This window comes from Copadichromis virginalis, linkage group LG18 (genome assembly GCF_057382275.1).
Source record: "Copadichromis virginalis isolate Kocher_CV1m ecotype Utaka linkage group LG18, C_Virginalis_male_GT1.1, whole genome shotgun sequence".
NCBI classification, from domain to species: Eukaryota; Metazoa; Chordata; class Actinopteri; order Cichliformes; family Cichlidae; genus Copadichromis; species Copadichromis virginalis.
In genome coordinates this window covers 17,190,190-17,211,962 of record NC_140635.1, presented here as the reverse complement: position 1 = coordinate 17,211,962, position 21,773 = coordinate 17,190,190, and the positions used below count along the sequence as shown (strand labels likewise).

The following is a 21,773-nucleotide window of genomic DNA, read 5'->3' as shown; positions in this document are numbered from 1 at the left end:
GGCTAAAAAGGACAATAAATCAATTTTAGGGGAGGCCAATAGAATAGAATAAATCTTTATTGTCACTGATGTAAGAACAATGAAACACAGTTTGGCATCTCTCTGTTTGCAGCTTATAGAGATGCCAAAATGTGTTTCAAATCAATAACCTGGTTCATTATTAAACATAAGGAATGGGATGACCAGCTCAGCAACACCAAAAGGCCTGAGTGAGTGCAAAACTAATGTGGATGATGACAAAATTATTTCTATGATTAAGAAAAACAACTTCACAACATCTTACCAAGTTAAGAACACTCTCTAGGAAATTGCTGTGTGTGTGTGTGTTAGTCCCCATAGGGAAATAGTTCCTCTGCATTTAACCCATTCACCCAGTGAAGCAGTGGGCAGCCATCAATGCAGCGCCCGGGGAGCAGTGTGTAGGGACGGTACCCTGCTCAGGGGCACCTCAGGGTAGCCGTTCAGTGGAGTCGAACCCCCGACCTTCCGGTCATGGGGCCACCACTCTACCTACTGAGCTATCCCTGCCCATATGTATAATGCTGTATTATTGTTGAAGTTTATAATCAAGAAACACATTCATGGATTCAAGAACAGAGTGTAACAACAAAACATTTTAAAGAGCCAAAAGATCCCAGCACATTATAATCTATCATTCTATCAACAATATTGGAAATAACAGCGCATACAGTAGTGTAATTTGTTCATCACAGGCCAATCCACATTGGTCCATTTGTTCATACACATTTGTAAGTTCTCATAAAACTAGTCACAGAGCTGGCAAATTTACAGTACATTTTAAATAATTAATTTTCCACACATGTCTTGCTATGCATTTCAAAATAAACACCATTATACAGTATTATACAGCTACTGTAAACAAATATGGGTGTGGTCATTTTTGCCCCTCAGCTCTTTGCCTGCGGATGAGATCAGAATAATATCCTCCTTTGCTCAGCAGTTCCACATGTGTCCCAGCCTGTAACAAAAAAGAAAAAGGTGTTAGATATAATAAAAATTGATATAACACAATCAACTCAACAAGGAAGCTACCAGTATGTCCATATTTATTACTGAATACTGAAAGAATTCAAAGTACATCTCTGACATTAAAAGCTAGAGTAAATTAGCTGGAGGATTTAAATGGAGGTCAGAGTATGTTCTGAATACTCAGCCTTCTCACCTCCACAATACGACCATTGCTCATCACGCAGATCAAGTCAGCCCTTTGAATGGTGCTTAATCGGTGGGCGATGATGAGCACAGTGCGACCCCTTGTGGCTCTGTCCAGAGCCTCTTGCACCACTCGCTCTGATTCTGCATCCAGAGCACTTGTGGCTTCATCCAGCACCAGAATACTGGGGTTCTTGATCAAAGCGCGGGAAATGGCAATGCGTTGTTTCTGTCCACCTGATAATGTCACACCTCGCTCACCTGGATTTAAAGATCTGGAGTTTAGAATGAACAAGCGGCACCGTTTCTTAACAGTCGTGAAAGCTCAAATGGGAGCACATACCAACCACGGTGTTATAGCCGTCTGGGAAACCCGTGATGAAGCCGTGAGCATTGGCTTGCTTTGCTGCATTAATGACCTCAGCATCTGTAGCCTCAGGCTTCCCAAAACGGATGTTCTCCATGACGGATGATCCAAACAAAACTGGCTCCTAAAAGAAAGGAGAAAGAGGAAAAAAAGAAAGTTGCAGTGAAAATTGTTAGGAACTAATACTTTTTAAAAATTGAACATGAAATGATCAGCAGCCTTGACCTGATTGATGAATCCGATAACTTGGCTCCTGAGCCAGCAAAGGTCAAGTGTTCGAATGTCGAGGCCGTCCAACATGACTACGCCGCTGGTAGGGTCATAGAAACGCTCCAGCAGGGACGCCACTGTGGACTTTCCTACAGGGTTAAACATTTATCAGATGACCCAATATTGTTTCAATGTCGAACAGTTACTAAATGAAATGTCAGAAATTACCTCCTCCAGATTCTCCAACAATGGCGACTGTTTTACTGGGTGGTAGTGTCAAACTGAACCTCTGCAAGACTTGATGGCCTGGTCTTGTTGGATAACTGGAAACATATCAATAGAAAACAATACATCATTCACAAAACATTCTTTTATGTCTGTGCTCTGTTGTAGTTTTAAACTTATATTTGATTTGGAGCTGAATTAGAAGGATTTCAACCTGAACGAGACATTCATGAAGTCCACTCTTCCTGTGAGTGAATGGTATGGAATGCGTCCTCCTCCAGAGAGGGGGATAGTGGGCTGCAAAGCAAGGTATTCAAAAACCCGAGCCCCAGAGCTCATTCCTCTTACCACCTGCGACAAATGTTAAGAGATTGCCAGCAAAATATTTGAGGCATTTGGAAATGTTCACATATTATAATACTCCGGTTTCAAATCTGGTTGGATAATCAGATAATCGTAGTTTTTACTTACTTGACCGAAAAGTATGGAGATACTGGCCAAAGACCTAAACATAAAATGAATGCATGACTTGTAATTAACTACTTTTGAAAGAATACATTTAACAGTAAAAGAGAAATCATCGTGGAGCAAGTTGTGTGTTTTTACCTCTGAACAGTCTGAGAGGCAACCAAAAAGGACATTAGGTCTCCAGGAGACATTTCATTGCTTGAAATTAAAGTTCCTCCAGCAAAAATAGTTCCAAGGACAATGCCTGTATTAACACGACACAAAAACATTAGCATAATGTTGGTAGTTTAACAGCCTGCTAAAAAGTGTGTCAACTAATTAACATTGTAAAAGACACTCACAGTTCAGGGCTATGTTTGACAGCCCTTGGAAAATGGCAATCCCAGTACCAAGATTTTCATTCATTTCACATGATTTGTCAACTTCATATGCATATAACCTGTGTAAAAACATTACGGAAATCAAAACATTGTATCTCTGTCATAGTGCTTTTCTGAAAGTACAAAGGGTAGAAGTATAACAAAAAATATTCTCACTTACTGGAGCTCTCGTTCCTCCATTGCAAAAGCTTTTACTGTGCGCACATTACCAAGTGCCTCATCTGCCACCCCTGTCGCCTTTGCTACCTTGCATTTGACAGCAAGAAGTAAAAACACAGTCAGACAGCAAATTATACTAATTTTGCAAATAACAGCTCATGCAGTGCTTTTTATTGGTTGCTTTGAGTGCCAGTGGTACTAATAAATTAAGCACTGCTGCATTCGTTTACATTTTACTGCATTTCAAAATAGGAGTTCAAACTTAACTAACATCTGCTGGCAGTAATTAGAACAAATCTTGAATTTATTAAGACAGCCGCTATATGCTTATAATACATGAAATATAACATGCATAGTACAACACCTGCTCTTGAGCCAAGCGGGATAGTCTGCGAAGGAATGAGCCAATGAGAGCTCCTGCTCCCACAAGACAGGGGAGGACAAGTACTGTCAAACCTGTGAGTTTTGGAGAAATGACATAGAGGGAGACAAAACATCCGACTGTCTGTGTAATACTCCGCAGACCCTGAAAATATACCAAAAAAGTGCAAAAAAATAAGAATTAGAAGCGTAAAACCAGAAAAACTTTAGTAACAAAATCATCACTGCCGGATCGTTCTTGTGTTATTACCTGAGAAATAACCAGTTTAAAGGATGACTTGAACTCCTGAATGTCAGCAGTCAAACGATTCACCAGCTGCCCGGTTTTATTAGCATCGAAGAAAGCTACGTCTTGTCTGAATTGAAAGAAAGCAAACAAGACAATGTGAACTATGGGAATCCCTGCCAGACAGTGGATGTCATACAGTCAGAGTTACGTGTATTTGGATTATGACACCGTTTTTGCAGTTGTGCTTCTGTACACCGCGACAAAAACTTTAAATTAGACAATCAAAGTGCAGACTTTCAAAACATTAATCAAAGATTTTGCACTAACTGCTTAGAAAGACAATTTTACACATAGTAATTGGATTACTTAAAATGCCCAGTTGCTTTTGATGTTTTGAAAATGGGTCACTGTGTTAGAAAAATGTCTGTAAATAAACATTACAGACATAAATTTGTTAATGCAAATTTCAGTCTGAAGTCTTTATGTTTTGAGTTAAAATCCTCTGTGGGGAGCACTTAGAGCCCAAATTACAAAACTTTTCTCATGGTCTAAACACTTCTGCACCAAACTATACATAACATTTATTGTATACATCAATTTTTTTCCCTTTGTGTCAATATGTATGTATGTACCTCAGTAAGGATGCAAAAAGGGTCTTTCTCATGTCTGCCGCCACTCTTTCCCCCACCCTCGAGAGCAGAACAATGTACCCACTCGTCAACAGTCCCTGCACAAAGGAGGCAATTAAGTACCAGTTAAATAAACAATTTTCATTGAATAGATTAAATAAATAAATTATACAGTGAGATCTTTAAGTGCCAAATGAGTAAGATGAGAGAAAATGTGTGTGTATACGGCTACACAACAATTTAATATAGTTAACTGAAAACGCACTGACTATAGCATTAGAATGACTGCATTATAAAGCTGATAATTGCAAACTTCATGATTGTAGTATTTATTTTGTGCTTGACTCATGTTCACAAGTAAGTTGTGCAACTAGTGAGATTTCATGTGTACTTACCTGGATACCATACAGTCCAAGTAATTTCAGGGCTGGACCTCTTATCTCATGAACATAATTCCCAGTATTTTCTCTCAGGTAGCGTGCCACAACATTTACCAGATCACCGAGCATCAAGGGGATTTGAATGTTCAAGATAGCAGCACCAAAAGCGAGCTGAGGAAAACAGCCCCCCCCCCCCAAAACATCCATTTTAAATGATAAGCATAAATGTCCTAACTGGCTAAAATCTTTTGCTTCACTGACATTCTTGATCAGTAAACAGATTCAGTCTTACCACAACAGCACAGACGAGAGTGAACAGCTGAGGTTTTACAAATTCCCACAGAACGTGCCATTTGAAGTCAGGCACTGGGTTTTTGGCTACAACTTCCACGGGGGTGTTATTATTCACATCTGCCTCACAGTGGGCTACATGGCAAAACAGTCGAGCTGAAACAGTAAGTACTGCTGGTCCCAGGATAAACTTCAAAGCTACTCCCGGGGGTTTCGATGTCCTGGTGGTGGACTGACGGACAGCTCTCTGAGTCAGGCTCCAAATGCGACTGACAGCACCACCACGCTGCTGTGAGGAGCTGTTTGCATTAGACCCTGGGGATGTGTACCACCTGGATACAGACCAGGACAGAAATAAAATCAGGGAATCAAAATCATGAAGGTTTTGCAACACTAATGTAACAAAAATCCTGGCCGTTATCAGCTACTCAATTTTAATGAATTCGTTCCCCTGTGTTACAGTTGAGTAGCACAAGGAAATGTGGCCCAACTGAAACAACATTTTTGTTTTAAATATATTTTATTGACAACTTCGTATTAATAAAATATACACACACACACACATATATATATATATACACACACACACACACACACACACACACACACATATATATAAATTGAGAAATTAATGAGACAGAAAAAAACAAGAAAACAAACAATGTTAAGAGAACCTGTATTTAACAATTATAACGAAGTGGCACTATAATCACAGTTACACAAAAGAAAGCATAAAGTATAAAACCAGTATAAAACTTTCTCTTCAGTTTTATATATATATATATATATATATATATATATATATATATAGTGATAATATGTGCAAATACAACGGATTTGCTCTATTGCGTTAGGATTACGTACGGCTCGTGTTAATAGGTGCGGTGATTACAGCGATTGATGAGCCTTTATCTGCGTGGGAATTTGAGTATAAACCGCAAATTGTTGTTTTTTTCTTCCAAAAGCCAAAGTTTAATTTAACAGAATGCATTTACTTGAGTATGTTAATGCTACTTCACTATTTTTTGGGCAAATGTTGAAGTTTTTATACATTTATCTTACAGTTCAGGAAAAATTCAGGAAAACTAGTCGAAATTTTCAGTTATCTCAAAAGTTAGAAAGAAAAATCTCACATTTGTGTGTTAATGATTTAATATTTTTAAAGTGGTTTTGTTTTGATTTGTTTTACTGTCACAGTACTGCTTTTTTCTAAGAGAAAAGATCTGAATAAGTCTGGCAGTGCTAAAGGAAATCAAAGTAGGTCAAGTGTGACAGTGAGGAGAACCACATATATGGGATTATACAGCTGGTATAATCTACAGGTCGCCTGTCACTGGCTAAATTAGCTACCGGTCACTTTAACCTACCGTGAAAACTTCCATAAATCTGCACTTTTATTGCACCGGCAGTGCAACGACAATGGCCGCAATGGTGCAGCAGCGATGTTTGCTCTACAACTGAGCAACTGAAGCATCCTTTACTCCTTTTTCAGTGATAATAAACTCATGAGGTCAAAATAATCTTTAAGCTCTACAGTAATCCAGCGAAACTCTGCAGGTTGCCATGTTCAAACTCTCCCAGGATGCATTTCAGCTGGAAAGCTAGGACCGTTGCTTTAAGATGATTTTTTCTTTGTGAAACCCACAAGCAAGACGAATAAATGCTTACTTCACAGCAAGCTATATATCGATATTTGGGACTATTTGGACGACGCTAAAAGCGAAAAAGTCGGACAACAGAGGGTCTGCCATGTGAAAATTATTTAAAAAACTACAATTGCTACTCGGAAATTGCGTCAGTGTGATCAGAAGTGACGTCAAAGTCGTTTTGTTGACATTTGTTAGCGAAAGACAAAAACAGTACACACGCACAGGTTGATGTATTTTTGGAAATCAAGTAACGGACCGCGGAACCGACCGAAGACAGCCGTGTTGTAACTGAAACGAAGTTGTGTGAGATAAGCGAGCTGTGGTGAAGAGGTGGACACTGAGCAGCAAACACTAAAAAAGGGATAAAGATCAGCAGATGAACCGACGGCAGACGGGAACAAAACAAACCGTGTCACCCTGACTACAAGACTGGCTGAATCATTCACAGGTTAGCCAGCCGCTGCACAGTCATTTGGCTCAGGTAGTAATCTTTTATTAACGTAAGGGACGCTCATTACTAACTATACGGAAGCTTCATGTGCTGAATTGTTAACTCCAACGCAGAATTTTACTTGTCATCATGGTCGTGTAGGGTTACACAAGCGCCGTCCGTTAGTGGAGCAGGTTAGCAGGCTAATGTTAGCTGTAGCTAAACTCCTTTCTTCCTGAAGTGCTCGAGCTGCTAAGTAGCTAGCTGCAGGATGTAGTTGTGGTTGCTAGTCTGCTTTCGTTTCGTATAGTCTTTAGTATAAGTAGCTCGTTAGTTGTGGAGGGGTGACCTGAAGAATGTGAAGCACAATGGCCAACTTTGAAGCTTACCAGGAGTATCAGAGAATTGATGACTACGAGGAGGACTCACCACCAGGAGAGGAGGATTTACTGGTGCACGTGCCTGAGGGCCTAAAAGGTAAACATATTATTATTGCTTACGTTAAAAGTGGTTTCTAATGTATGTTAAAGTTTGTACTTGTTAAGGTTAAAAAGGCTGGCCATCTGCTGACAAATGATGCAACAAAATAAGAGGTTAAGTAAGTTGTAAAAGACTTCTCCCTTTCCAATGGTCTCATTTCTGTTTCAGACTCATGGCACCATATCAAGAACCTGGATAACTTCTTTACAAGGATATCCTTTTAAACTCTGTGAACAAACTGGCGAAAGCCAGAATGATCCCTTTTACATCATTTGAATGTCACTTCTGCTGCTGCTGCTATGGGATCAAATATGAATATTTAGACATTGTGTTACACTGATTGTTATCACTTCACTGTGCAGTCAGCTTACTTATAGTGAATGTCCACACCCTAAATACTTATAGTTAAAATAATTGCATACCTGTTGTAGGGCTGTTTAAAATTTTCCTTAACCATGTTGTTCACATATATCACTTTCATCAAAAAAATGGCTTTGCCTGTATGATGTTTTCCGAGTTCTTTGAACTTGCGTAAGTACTGAGTTGCACAGAAATACTCACCATGTTGAGATGGCTAAAATATTGCACCATCATAGCAGGTGATACACATTGAATGCAAAACATTAGGTTGATGTGTGTTTGCAGATCTAAGAGGAAATTTGTTTGGCCTTGTGTATGTGTCTGTGAGTTAAGTGCACCCCAGCCTTTGACGACAATACCCTTTTTTTTTTAAGCAATTCCGTCTCTAAATGTTATTTTGTATCTTTTTTTAATATGGTCATTTATTCTGTTATGACTTTTTCTGTTAGGATTAATCCCTTCACCAGCTGCCATGTTAATGCAACATATTTTTTATACTCCTGCTGTTTGTGCTGCTGCCATGCCTGTATGACATTTGTTATTCCTGGTGTTTATCAGATGGGGCGACTTTACTTAACTACAGTGTGTAGTGTAGTGTATTGTTTATAACCTAATTATTTATAGCAGTTAAACATTAAACACTTTTCATTGTTATCTTTTGGTTTTCTTGGTATTTTCATTAAGTGTGTAACCTAATCACTCTCTTTTTTTTTTTTTTTTTTAAATCTCACTCTCACAGTCAGCTATTGTTTGTTGTCACATTCACAACGTTCCTTGTCAACTGCGTGGAATACGATGTCCTGTTTGCCAATCGAGCGGTCAACCACACAGGGCCAATCCAGAACCCTTTGGACCGGAACAAAGTCACACTGCCAGATGCCATCCTACCAACTCAGGAGTGCACTGCAAGGTAATGATGGCATATTACAATCCTACAGACAGTTTAGGTGTCTGAAGGAGATTCGTTTTCTTTTTTTTTTCTGGTGGGAAAAGGATGAGTTGACTTAATCTGACAGAATGTACAGGCATGAAAAGTCATGCACATTCCAGGAAGTTTGATTAGACACTTTGTTCTCAAGCAGAGTCCAGGATTAGAGACAGGCCTTTAGAGGGATGTCATTATTCTGACTTAATACAGTCGCAATTAGACTTTCACACTAAATCTCTTTATGGGCTGTAAACGATTTGGCAAGAGTGCAAGATACAGTCACATACTCTGAGAAAAGAAAAAAAAAAACTATTTAACTGTAACCAGCATGTTTTCTCCTTTAATCTAGAAATCTGTTAGAACTCACTTGTTTTTGTAATGCAAGGCAATGGTTTGTCATCAGATTAATTAGACTGGTTTCTATATTTCATTCAGTGTTTTTTTTTTTTTTTGTGTTTTTTTTTGTTTTTTGTTTTTTTCATTTTTGGTTTAATTCACCCTGAGATTAGTAGCTTCAACATTTCTGCAACTCATGGTTACTTGGAGGGAGGTGTTTGTTTTGAGAGCTCAGCCTGGCTTTGGAGAACAGAGCGATGTAATTGATAGCTATGGTGAGGTACAGCTAGCCAACCGAGATGCTGACAGCTTGGCTGGGACAGCGAGCTGACTACCACATGACACCTCACAAGCTGACTGCAGGAGTAAGCCCCCCACCTACCCCTCCCACTCCTGTGTTGTCACATTTTTTTTGACAACATGTAACCTAGACTCAGCTTGACTGCAGCTCAATAGTTGTTTATATCAAAGGCAATGACGTCCGCTTGGATTTCTAATTTGGGAACAACTTGTCCCACAGTTTAGGCTCTCTCTGTCCTCTTCATACCCCATATCTAATTTCCCTCATAAAGCAGCTTTAAAACGCTCGGACTGAAAACAAGATTGTATTTTGTTTAATACATCTGAATGTTAACTCATAAAGAGCTTTTACAGTTGCACTGAAATTTGCTAATGTTTGTTTAGACACATGGGAACATTAAAGGGTTTCCTTAAATTTAGAATATAATGAGCAGACATCCACCACTGTACTTCAAACACCCCCCCACCAAAAACATGTTAACTGAAGTTTACTAGATTACTCCATCTAAGATCAGCTGTTGCATACTTCATATAAATATTATGTCATTAGATAATGAAGAGCCAACTTAAATTATTAGTAGAGGAGAGGGGAATGTGTGTAGATAGATAGATAGATAGATGAATACTTTATTAATCCCGCAAGGGAAATTGTTGTGTTACAGTGTGTGAATGTGTGTGTGAATGGGTGGATGACAGGTTGTGTAAAGCGCTTTGGGGTCCTTAGGGACTAGAAAAGCGCTATACAAATACAGGCCATTTACCATTACTGCAGCATGATAAAGAGTAAAAATAGTACTGTCTACAATAAATGACAAATAAACAACACAGTTAAAATAAAAGTGCCACAGATGCCCAGTACGGGCCTTATACTGAGATAGTGCAGGGATTTTATACACACAACAGTGATTAAAAAACAAGTAAAAGTATAAATGAAGTTAGTTAAAAACCATAAAGTATGACCGACATTGTGTAAGAGATTTTACAATGACTCTACATTATGTACAGTGTTTACTATGTATGAATTGATACATGAAGTTAGCCATGTTTTAAAGGAGCTTTTGTTTCTGTTCAGGATTCAAGAGAACAGCTGGATCATATTCCTTCTCATTATGGCTGCTATATTCTGGATCTATCGTCTTATTAAGGTCATTTGCAACTTTTTGAACTACTGGGAGATCAGGCAGTTCTACATCAAAGCACTGAAGATCAGAATGGTGAGTGCACCAACTTGAGATGAGTATTAAGGTCATTCAAACAAATTTTTTTGACTCATGTTCATTGGTATGCAGAGAGATGATAAATCTCAGTGTTTTAAATTGTGGCTTTGTCTCAATGTGAGTGGGTTCCTTGTGTCTTTCTCCCAGGATGAACTATGCAACTACACATGGCAGGAAGTCCAAGACCGTCTAATCAGCCTCCAGAGGGAACAGCAAATGTGCATTCACAAGAAAGAGCTGACAGAACTTGATATTTATCACCGGATCCTACGTTTTAAGAACTACATGGTGGCTATGATAAACAAATCCCTGCTGCCGGTGCACCTGCAGCTCCCCCTGCTGGGCAATGTGGTCTTTCTAACCCAGGGTCTGAAGTACAACTTTGAACTCATCCTTTTCTGGGGCCCTGGCTCACTCTTTCAGAATAAGTGGAATCTGCACCCCAAGTACAAGCGCAGTGGAAACCGCCTGGAGCTTGCCCAGCAGCTCAGCAGGGTCATCCTCCTGATGGGTTTGGCCAATTTGCTGCTATGTCCCTTCATCCTAGTGTGGCAGGTGCTCTATGCTTTCTTCAGCTACACAGAAGTGATCCGCAGAGAACCTGGGAGTTTGGGCGCACGTCGATGGTCCCTCTACGGTCGTTTATACCTGCGTCACTTCAATGAGCTGGACCATGAGCTGCACGGGCGTTTGGGTCGTGGCTACAAACCCACTTCCAAGTACATGAACTCGTTTACATCGCCACTGCTGACTGTGATTGCTAAGAACATTGCCTTCTTCTCAGGCTCAGTGCTGGCTGTTCTCATCGTACTTACAGTCTATGATGAGGATGTTCTGACAGTGCAGCACATTCTGACTGCTATTACTGTGCTGGGGGTGACAATAACTATCGCAAGGTGAGTCCTCAAAGCAAGCCCACCCAGTCAGTCATCAAAAAACAACTACAATATACACTGTTACAAATTATTTGTCTATTTTTATTTCATTTATTCAGCTGAAAGCTAATCAGTGAAGTAATTCTTTAAATAACTCACATTAAAACTATGAGCAAGTATTAGATATTCTTCATCAGGTACTCCCATCTGAATTTTTAACTTTTTATGATAAAGCTTTTCTCTTTTGCTTATCCATTTGTCTCATATGTGCAGGTAATGCACAGCTGTAATGCTGACATTTTGTACCTGTCCCACGCCAGGTCTTTCATCCCAGATGAGCATATGGCGTGGTGTCCAGAACAGCTGCTGCAGTGTGTGCTGGCACACATTCACTATATGCCAGACCACTGGAGGGGCAACGCTAACAAGAGTGAGACCCGTGACGAGGTGGCACAGCTGTTCCAGTACAAAGCGGTGAGGAATGCAGAAACTCAGTGGATAGGAACACACTTGTCACACTCAAGTCAGACTGAAATTATGTGCTTGTTCTGGCTGTGATGAGGGTTTTTAATCTAGGACCTGGGTAATGCTAAAACTGTCAGATTGGTCACAGTCATATTTTTATAGGGTGTACATAAAATAAAACGTACAGAACCAGAAATTCATGTCATCTCTGTCCACTCAGGTGTTCATCTTGGAGGAGTTGCTCAGTCCTATTGTCACACCCTTCATTCTCATCTTCCTCTTGAGAAACAAGTCTCTAGAAATAATTGACTTCTTCAGGAACTTCACCGTGGAGGTCGTTGGAGTTGGTGACATCTGTTCCTTTGCCCAGATGGACATCAGACGCCATGGAAACCCAACAGTAAGACCCATTCCTTTTGTCTGGCAGGAGTGAATGAACAAATGTCTCAGTGAATGAAGACTGTGGAAAAAAAAATGATATCAAAAAGGTGATCTGTCTATTGATGTTTTTTCAGTGGCTGTCAGAAGGACAGACAGAGGCATCTGTGTACCAGCAGGCTGAAAATGGCAAAACGGAGCTGTCCCTCATGCATTTCACCATAAAGAATCCACGGTGGCAGCCCCCTCAGGAGAGCTCAGTGTTTATCAGCCATTTAAAGGAGAAGGTGCACCATGATGCACAGGCCGGCCCCTCCACTCAGCTGCTGCTCTCAGAGGCGCCTCTCTGCACCTCGCTGCAGTCCAACGAGTCTGGCACTGGGGTAGGAACCAAGTCGATAACACAAACAGCAAGAACTACTTATTTGCTCAAAAATGATATAGGCAGCTAATGTACAAAGAAAACTCAGTAATGCAGTCATCCCTTTCCATTAGGATCATCAGTTTTTCCCTATAAATACTTAATGCCTAAACTACTAGAAATTTGATTACTGATAATGGCTTCATTATGAAATATATTGTTGTAATTTCTATTCTCATAAATTTTTTTCCTTTATTTTTTTGTAACTTTCTGACATTTGTTGTTTCCAGGCTGATAATCTTTTGGCCAGTGTCCTGGCTCACCCTGTTATAACTGCATCTGGACTGCAAGGGCGAGACCATCGACTCATCCCACCGAGCACCGCTGCTTCTGCTGCAGCCAGCGTTCTCGCCTCTTTGTCCACGTCTCAGCTCGCGCATACCAGTCGTGGCCGGTCACACGGCCTCCTGCCCTCCTCCGTCCACCCTGAGACTACCATGTACCACAGTGAGCGCACCGTAATTGACAGGTATTTTCCAATATTAAATTTTATATACTTCTATTCTGAGCTTATTTATAACAAAACTATACCAAACAAAATCCAAATGCTTGTTGAAAAAAAAGTGTTTGGCTTTTTTCCCAGTATGTCTAACAGTGACTCTCGTGTCCGGAGCAATGCACTGCAGTCAGAGTTTGCCTCAGCCGAGATGAGTCTCCATGCCATCTACATGCATGAGGTAATTTCCTGTTCATGAACTATAGCCTCTCAAACGTGTGTGTCCAATGTCCCTTTTTTTTTCCTCCAAAATTTTAGGTGCTATTTTTGCACATAGACATGCACAAACATGCAAATCTTTACTTTGGTCTCTCATGTATCATCGTAGCTTCAGTTCATGGTTTCATTTTTAGTATTGCTTAAAAGATTTAATGCTCGAAAGGCACATTTTGAGCCAGAGTAATGCTTTTAGTATCTTTTGTAGGTACCATAAGTTTAGCACCCGTTTCTGCTGCACACTGAAAACTGTTTGTCTCTTCAGCTCCACCAGCAGAGCTCCCACCCACCAAGAACTTCAGGCCAGTGGCATAATCCAGTGCCAATGAGAGATCTGCACACACACACTGGTAAATGAAAGTGTTGATTTTTAAGAACCTGTTATTTTTAATTCAGCCAAAGATTATGAATATTAGTTTGCAGAGGACTTTTATAAATATTGTTGGTGTCAGTTCAGAATCAAATGAATGTGACAAAAATTCTTGTTGTGCTGAAATCCTGGTTCTGATGTGGATACCCTGATATTACAAATCATTAGACAGCAAACCAATAGATATTATACCCTTATTCTCAGGTTACCAGGCACACAGCGGCCTCAGTTCCAGCATTTCTGTGCCCACCACTGTCCATCTTGGTGGCTGGCAAGAGGTAGAAGAAGATGAAGAAGACGATCAGGAGATTAATAGTGGATCTACTCCAAAACAGGGCACTGGGGGTAGTTGTTGAAGTGCCTTTTGTCATAAGGTATACGCTCTCATTTCAATGCTCTGTGGTTCTGTATTTTTGGGCATTGTTTGTCCTGAAGCTACAAAGCCGTGATCATTTCTCTTCTTCTTTTTTTGTGTTTTTGTTTTCTTTTGTTTTGTTTTTTAGTGTTTACATTTTACTTTCTTCAACGAAAGTTGTGGCCTTAGATGATCTTCATGGAGAATTTAGCATGGACCTTTAATACACCATTCAGCGTTTTTAGGAGGGACTCATTGAATAACCACAGTCTCTGCACCTCTACGCCTCATCCTGTCATATCAGGCAGACTATGGCATCAGGGAAACCATATGTCTTCCGTCCACATTGTCACAATTTTCTTATCAACTTGTAGGAACTTTTCCCGAAGCTCGTATGACAGAAAGATCGATGAGGTGTAGGGTAATCATAGATCCACCGTGCGACGATGGGCGCGAAACGCGAAAGGTTCATCACAACTTCTGCTGCGCACAAATCGAGTATTTGAGCATCACAGGGTATTACGGTGCAAGTATAATTGAAGTTTTCCACAGAATAGTGTCTCAATCTGTGCCACAGCATGAAGTCTTCAAATTGCATCTTGTTTGCCTGAACAATTTTAGTCATCTGGGGGGAAAAAAAGCATTTCAGAGTTGTGCTATTTGACTCTTGTAAAATGTAAATACACTTTTGCATCTTGCTTGTTCCTTCAAAGGTCACATTTTTACTACTAGATCCAATTCCTGCAAAATATACCAAGTATTGAAATGATTCAAAAGTTCACTATATACAGTAGCCGCACTGCTAAAACACTATGTGTATCTGGGAGTTCCTTGAGCCTAAGCATGCACATGGTTTGATGCTGCTGTCTGTGTTTAGTGGTCCTAAATGCAGATTTTTGTTCAGTGTTGTTGTTTCTGCGGCTCATCTGTCAAGACAGTTGCTTTTCCTCAAAAGCAGAGCCGTAGTAATGGGCACCAAGTACACTTGTCTTAGAAATCCCAATGCAGATAGAAGATGTAATTGAAATCTGTTTAAGCTGGACAGAGCCAGCGTTATGCCTTAACACCGATGTAAAAACATGTATTTAAATCCTAGTTTTCCGCATTACCTCAGTTGTGGAGGAGAAAAAACGAATACACAAATCGATACCTCTGTAGTGTATTTACTCTTGTGTAAATATTTATTATACATAAACGTTTTTTTCATTCTAGAGGTGCATCTTTCGACTGCATTTTGATTTTAATGGCAGGTGTAGGTGGAAACCATTTTTAAAAGAACAAAACAGTAAGGTGTTACTTTTTTCAAATACTTTGTGTGCTTGTTACCATTTTTTGTGCTTTCCCTCAAACTGATCATATAAAAATGGAACTTCATCATAAGGGCTGATTTCAGAGTGCGTGCTAAGGACGGCAATTCTGCTAAGACTTTATTTTTCCAAAGTAAGATCATTATATATATTTATTTCCCCACATATGTAATTGATACAGGTATATAGAGAGATATAATTTATTTAGGAAAAAAAAATTAAACAATCATAAACTTTTACGAATGGAGGTGGTGTGTGGCCCCTCTTACATTGTGGTTTTTGTCTTTAATTTTGGTGTTATTGCAAAGATGCCATGCCCAGCGGCAAGATGGTGAATGCAATTGCCGGTAAACCCTGAAATAAACTGGGACAAAATCTCATAGTTGATCTAGTGATGACAATATCAACCCAGTTTTATTGCATTCTGCAAAGGAATATAAATTGAGCCCTCCACCTCTATAAGACTTCAGAGTGTGTCCTAACCCTCTCGTGTGTTTAGAAGTTGTTTCACTCTCACGTTGAGCGTGCATGCGTCTGTGGAGGGAATGCATTTTAACATCTGCGTAATTATGCTAACACTTTTGCACTGATTGAAAAGCATTTTTAGTGTGTGTGTGTGTGTGTGTGTGTGTGTGTGTGTGTGTGTGTGTGTGTGTGTGTGTGTGTGTGTGTACTTGCATCCTGATTTAACTTTATAGATAAGCATTGCATCAGCCTGTCTTGTGTTGTCATTTGTCCTCAGCAGACTATAAGGAAACTAGAGATGGCACGATACCACTTTTTTATGTCCGATACCGATATCATAAATTTGGATATCTGCCGATACCGATATGAATCCGATATAATGTTTTTTAATCAACAAAACTGTTTTTTTTTTTAAAATATCTTGCTGCATTTTGTATAAGTTCATACTCAAGTTTAAAACAACAACTACACTAAAGCTATTCTGTTATACCTATATGCAAAAAAAAAATATTTCATAGTTCAGCAATACTGATCAATCTAATAAACTTAAACCTACACCATCCTCCCTATTCTGGTATTTTAAAGAGTACTTAGCGTAAATATTAAGCAACCTAACTAATAGGGTTCCAACTCCCAGCAACAACAAAAATAAATAAATAAAAAATAGGGAACCACCCCTCACACTCCACCTCATGATGCTTAATCAACGTAATCAACCTTAATTTGATGCAGTGTGAAAAAAAATGCACAGAAATCAATTATTTTTCAAGAAATATTAAATAGATTCAACATCTTTCTTCAACAAAATTGCAGACTGCACAGATGGTACCTTCCCAAAGGAAAAAGTACTATAGCTTACTAGGGTATATATATTAGACTTAATAGTCACTATATACAGTAATGGACTTCTATTCATTTTACATCAAATTAAAACTTTGGGTGTAAGATTCGGATAATTATTTATTAAAAGCTAGACATTTTAAATGAGAATAAGAAAGAAAAGTGTGTCTTTGTGCCCCCTTTTCCCTGTTCATGCCCTATCGGCCCCCCTGGCTAAACTTTGCTAGATCCGCCCCTGCACAGTTACCAGCCGTCAGCTACGTAGAAAAAGATCCTCGAGTAGAAAATAATAATAAATAAATTCTAACAACAGCTTATCAAGCTTAAACGTGCTGCTGTTGTTCAGCCGATGGTTTCCTCTTTCTGGTGCAAAGTGGGCCAAAAACAAACCAGAGAGACGGACTCGCGACAGAAAAGCCGATCAGCTGATCGTTAAGCAGTTTCATGATTGAAGTAGCAGCCAGAAGAAGCAGTCGCTCCATATATCGTTTGGTAAGCTTAACGCAGGAATGCTTTACAAACATTCAGAGATGGACTTACACACTTGCTTTACTTCTCTCGGGGATAACTTTGTCGGAGATGAAATGCCGGGTTGCTAGCGAAGCTCCACATGCTATCCAGACCACCGACAGGTCCCGCATGCCACAGCCGCTCTATCACGTGATGCATACTGCTCCGACATGCTAACGTTCTGAGGTGAGTTACCGCGTGTTGCAAGTTTTGTGAGGTGCTTTCGTGATATTTAGTGGATCGGATTCAATTTTTTATTTTTCTCCGATATCCGATCGGATCGGTCCATCTCTAAAGGAAACACTGTGGCCAAGCACATAATGTTTTTTTGCTGGGTTTTTTGTTTTGTTTGTTTTTTGTTTTTTTCTTCTGCCGCTGGTCAGTAAATGTCTGTTTCCCTCACACGGCCTTAAATGTGCTTACACGCATTTCTTGTGGTCGCAGTTCATTTGTGGTGTTTTTTTTCCATATGAGATGAGTTTGTGTTGTAGAGACACTGGAGCGCAGCTTTGAACACAGAGTTTTGATAGTCTCCACATTTACACGCCATGGTAGTGTCTAATGTTAGTCGTTTTATTATAAGCAGTGCCTTGGTAATAAGGATTAGCATTTGCTCTTTTTAGAAGCCGTCTCATGTTAACCAACAGATTTGCTTTCACATATTTACCAGCACATAGGATGTACAGTATTTTTGATTTCCATGCCATTGTGTATAGCATCGAGTGCATATAGTGAAACTGTGGATGTGTCTTGTTAGCTGACAGGTCAGTCTGTTGTATCTGACAGTGTGTCTTTTGTCATGGGACTGCGCTGTCTTTAACATCCTGAAGAAACGGGAGCATGCCATTATGGCAAACCTTCTGATCATACTATGGTTTCTTATCCACTATATAGACCAGTCGAAGGATCACAGTGACTGGAACAAGGTGCTATGTTTTCATCCTGAAATGGTGAATTTGTTTTCTTCTTCTTCTTCTTCTTCTTTTTTTTTTTTGTGGTTACAAAAGTTTGTCTGTATGTTTTTGTTCTGTAAATTGAGCAGCATTAGCTGAAATATGAAACATGCCAAAAGAACTTGTTTTCAGCACAGCTTTACAGTACGTGTTGTTTTCAGAGACTGAGTAGAGAGGCAAATACATCTAATTTTGAGTGTATTTAATCGTTCTGTGTGTGGTTGATTATGTAATGTTTATTTAAAATAAAAAAGAATAAAGTTTAATTTTCTTTGTTTTTGTTTTTGCTGTTGCTTGGAAGTAGTTTTTCATGTAACTTAACTTGTAAAAACTTAAATACTTAAACAACTCGATTCTTTACCCTCACATTTTCCAACCAAAGGAGTCTACTGTGTTTTCCATTTGTTTGGTTAAATAATAACTGTAGACAAGAGACATTATAGATCGATAGATAGATAGATAGATAGATAGATAGATAGATGCCTAGAAGTTTGAACTATAACACCTAAATCTATATAACAATAAAAAAGAAAGTATTTAGTGAACAGCTTCTGAATGAATATAAAGGTTTTATACAGACTTATTCACATTTTGTTACCACTGTCATATATATGTTTTCCGTACTTTTGTCCTTTGTCTCTTTCTCCCCTTTGACTTGCTCTATGACTCTTTCTAACCAGTTGATTCTGCTCACAGTCTTGTTGGAACTTATGAAGGAATAGCACATATACATGGTCCATTGATTAAACGTCATTTTACATCATACAGCATCAACAGCTGCATAAATCGCATTCAGTGACCCTCATTTCTAGAAGAGCTCAGTGGCAGTGTTAGGGTAACCTGTTGATCAAGTCTTTTTTTTTTTGTAAATCAGGACTTTTCATATGGAATAATTAAGGTGAGTTGTTTTCTTTAACAGCACCTCACTGCCACGTGTTCCCACTATTGTCCTGTGCTTGCTATAATACTGTAAATACTATCAAGACTGTAAATAAAGATGTGCTTCTTTTTTGCTAGTTTGTCTCATTTTTTATTTAATTGTTTTATTTCAAACATATAAGTAATATAAAAAAAAATATTGGATACAAAAAAAAGGAATCGCTCTACCATACAATTTACATGCTTCAAAAGGGGTAGGATGAAGCTTACGCCTACTTGATCCTGCCCACCTTATTGCTTGTTTTTAATGTTGTCCAAGCCCCTTGAGTGTTTTGGGGAGGACATGCCTGCCATCTGCTGTTCAGTCTTAGTAATCTTAATCTTTGGTAGAACTAAAATTTGTCTCACTTGTCATCTGCCATCGTTTCACCTCTCATCCGAGAAGCTTCTTCAGTTCTGAAGAAGCTTCTCGGATGAGAGGTGAAACGTCTTCAAGCAACTTAAAGAAGTCTTTTATTTGCAAGCTCCTTTGATTGTCATCTGCCATGTAACTGTTCTTAAGGTAACACCCATGTGTTTCAAGCTGTGAACATGATACAGCTATGACCTTATTCTCGAAATGGCTGTGAGGTCAAGTGGAAGGCCACGGAGACCGGACTGGAGAGTATGCATTGCTTCCATTTAGCAAAAAAAAAAAGAAAAGTCTCATTACAAAGACATGTTTTACTTAGTGTTTAATATTTAGGTTGCTAAATTATAGCCAGGCTGTTGGCAGGTGCCATGAGAGGGTGGTTACTGTCTGCAAGTGAGTTTTAAACATTTACCAAAAAGTTGCAGAAATATGTCGTGGTGTTGTTTTGGTATATTAAGTGATTTGAAATCAAGGAACCTAGCCTGTGCTAATTTGTGACACAGTACCGCAGTAGAAGGTTTGGACGTATTTCATGCCAACACAGAGGATAGCATTATCTAAACTATTTTCTTCCTCAGTACACATACTCTAGTTAGAGTATGGAAACTAAACACAGTGGCCAGGAGAGGATGAAGCAGAGGAAAGCAGCAACAGTGGATTACCGTCTGCTAGAGTTTCTGGGAGTTTAAATCAGGGTCCAGGCTACCTGCTGCTGTCAGTCACTGGCACTGGGGGGAAAGCCCGCACTGGAAGAGTAAGAAAATAACATGGAAGCCAAAGTTTGGGGACAAAAGGGTTAACACTGGCTTTAGTCACTTCAAGTAGAATGATTTTTTCCTAAAAGGAAATTGAGAGTCTATATTAAAAATGTGCACTGCAACCTGAGGTTTGTTGCCATGCTTTATCAAGTGATTTAATCAAAGTGAATACTTCACTAAGGATACATTTAAAGTATTACTGCATTCTAGTCCTTTCCACAATATGGACAATATGAAGTCATAACTTCATTCTGGCCCTGATGAGCTGGGGACAGCAGCTGTCACAGTGGATGTTGTGGAAAACAGTCTGCTGCAAGCTCAGTCAACCTCTCAGCCTAATCATAAGCAGATTAAGTGGATTTATTATTCACTACAACTACTGCAAATGAATGAACTATCAAGAGAGGCAGACTGATAGATTTATGTTTTTGTTCAAGATCTATAAATAAGCAGAAGAATGAGGAAGCTGTTTGTGCCTTTGTCACCACTGCAAATGTTCAATGATATCAGAGTGCAGGCTGGATTCTGTTACTGGTAATATGATGACAGGGACTGGATTTGTGATGCAGTATCTAATGATGTCTTGGTGCTAATTACCTTCACATTTAACCTGGCACATCTTGAGCTGTTGTAAGCTGAGGTAAACTTTCATTAAGTAGAGACAGAGGTGGCAAGAGATTGATTTGAGCATCTCAGATTTGCACATCTAAGAAAGTCTGAAACAAGTGAACAACAACAAGCCAAGAAGTGGAGGTTCAGTTTTGTTTGCAGCTCTGTTAAGTCTTCAAATCATGAATAATCCCCTACGGGACATAGTTTTCAGAATTATACCCTGCCTGTGAATTTGTGTCAATTACCTTGACTATCCAAGTACAGAACTTAAATCAAACTCATTTTACATGTACTTTTAAGTGAAAAATCTTAAAGGAAACTCATCTTTCTGTCAGGATAAAGAAGTTTAACTGAACATTCAATCCTTGAGATATCTTAATAGGAGAAAAAAGAAGCAGAATTTGGATTTAAAAGTACAAAAATGTGTAAAGTTATTTAATTACTTAAAAGAATAAAACTCTATCTGTTACTTCATTACATGAATAGACATGGGGGAATTTTTTGTTTCGGAGTAGTAAAATCTCTAAAACCACGAAAATACAGTAAGTCCAAAATATATGCCCTCCTTTACATTGGAGGGGATAATTGACAAGTTTTGAATACAGTTAAAATGATATTAAAACAGAAGTAGTTAATAGGTGTTTAAACTTGTGTGGTAAAAAAAAACTTTTTTGTGGGCCGATTTACATGAGCCTGATTCTGCTGGCAGGGGCAGAACCAGAATTTGTTTATAGGCTTGACTATGGGGGGGGGCACTAAAATCTTGGGGTGGCAAACCCAAAAAAAAAAACATGAACAGTGCAGCATGTGATGATGGGAAATGTGAGGGATATATAAAGTGACACCTGGGTGAGGGGGGGGGGGGGGGG

General features: G+C 39.2%; 2 protein-coding genes across 3 annotated transcripts; one reads left to right on the top strand and one right to left on the bottom strand.

The window, feature by feature from the left end:
- Positions 1–39: 39 nt before the first annotated feature.
- On the bottom strand, positions 40–6,496 carry abcb8 (ATP-binding cassette, sub-family B (MDR/TAP), member 8). The gene is made up of 16 exons (XM_085439298.1): positions 6,260–6,496; positions 4,894–5,224; positions 4,617–4,772; positions 4,225–4,319; positions 3,614–3,719; positions 3,347–3,508; positions 2,984–3,069; positions 2,785–2,882; positions 2,582–2,687; positions 2,447–2,480; positions 2,190–2,326; positions 1,979–2,073; positions 1,766–1,899; positions 1,517–1,664; positions 1,184–1,434; positions 40–979 (listed from the first exon to the last, which is right to left on the bottom strand). The coding sequence occupies exons 1-16, from the start codon at positions 6,364–6,366 to the stop codon at positions 896–898; spliced, it is 2,130 nt and encodes a 709-aa protein (XP_085295424.1). The 5' UTR covers positions 6,367–6,496; the 3' UTR covers positions 40–895.
- An 840-nt stretch (positions 6,497–7,336) lies between these two features.
- Positions 7,337–18,518, top strand: atg9b (autophagy related 9B). Of its 2 annotated transcripts, XM_085439297.1 has the most exons (14): positions 7,337–7,448; positions 7,620–7,667; positions 7,922–7,982; positions 8,551–8,721; positions 10,448–10,589; positions 10,740–11,488; positions 11,788–11,941; positions 12,153–12,332; positions 12,448–12,693; positions 12,962–13,200; positions 13,315–13,408; positions 13,709–13,793; positions 14,018–14,187; positions 14,317–18,518. In XM_085439297.1, the coding sequence occupies exons 1-13, from the start codon at positions 7,340–7,342 to the stop codon at positions 14,167–14,169; spliced, it is 2,430 nt and encodes an 809-aa protein (XP_085295423.1). In that variant the 5' UTR covers positions 7,337–7,339; the 3' UTR covers positions 14,170–14,187; positions 14,317–18,518. The 2 variants fall into 2 exon arrangements, with proteins under 2 accessions (XP_085295423.1, XP_085295422.1); XM_085439296.1 differs by having other exon boundaries at positions 14,018–18,518.
- The last annotated feature ends 3,255 nt before the right edge of the window (positions 18,519–21,773 follow it).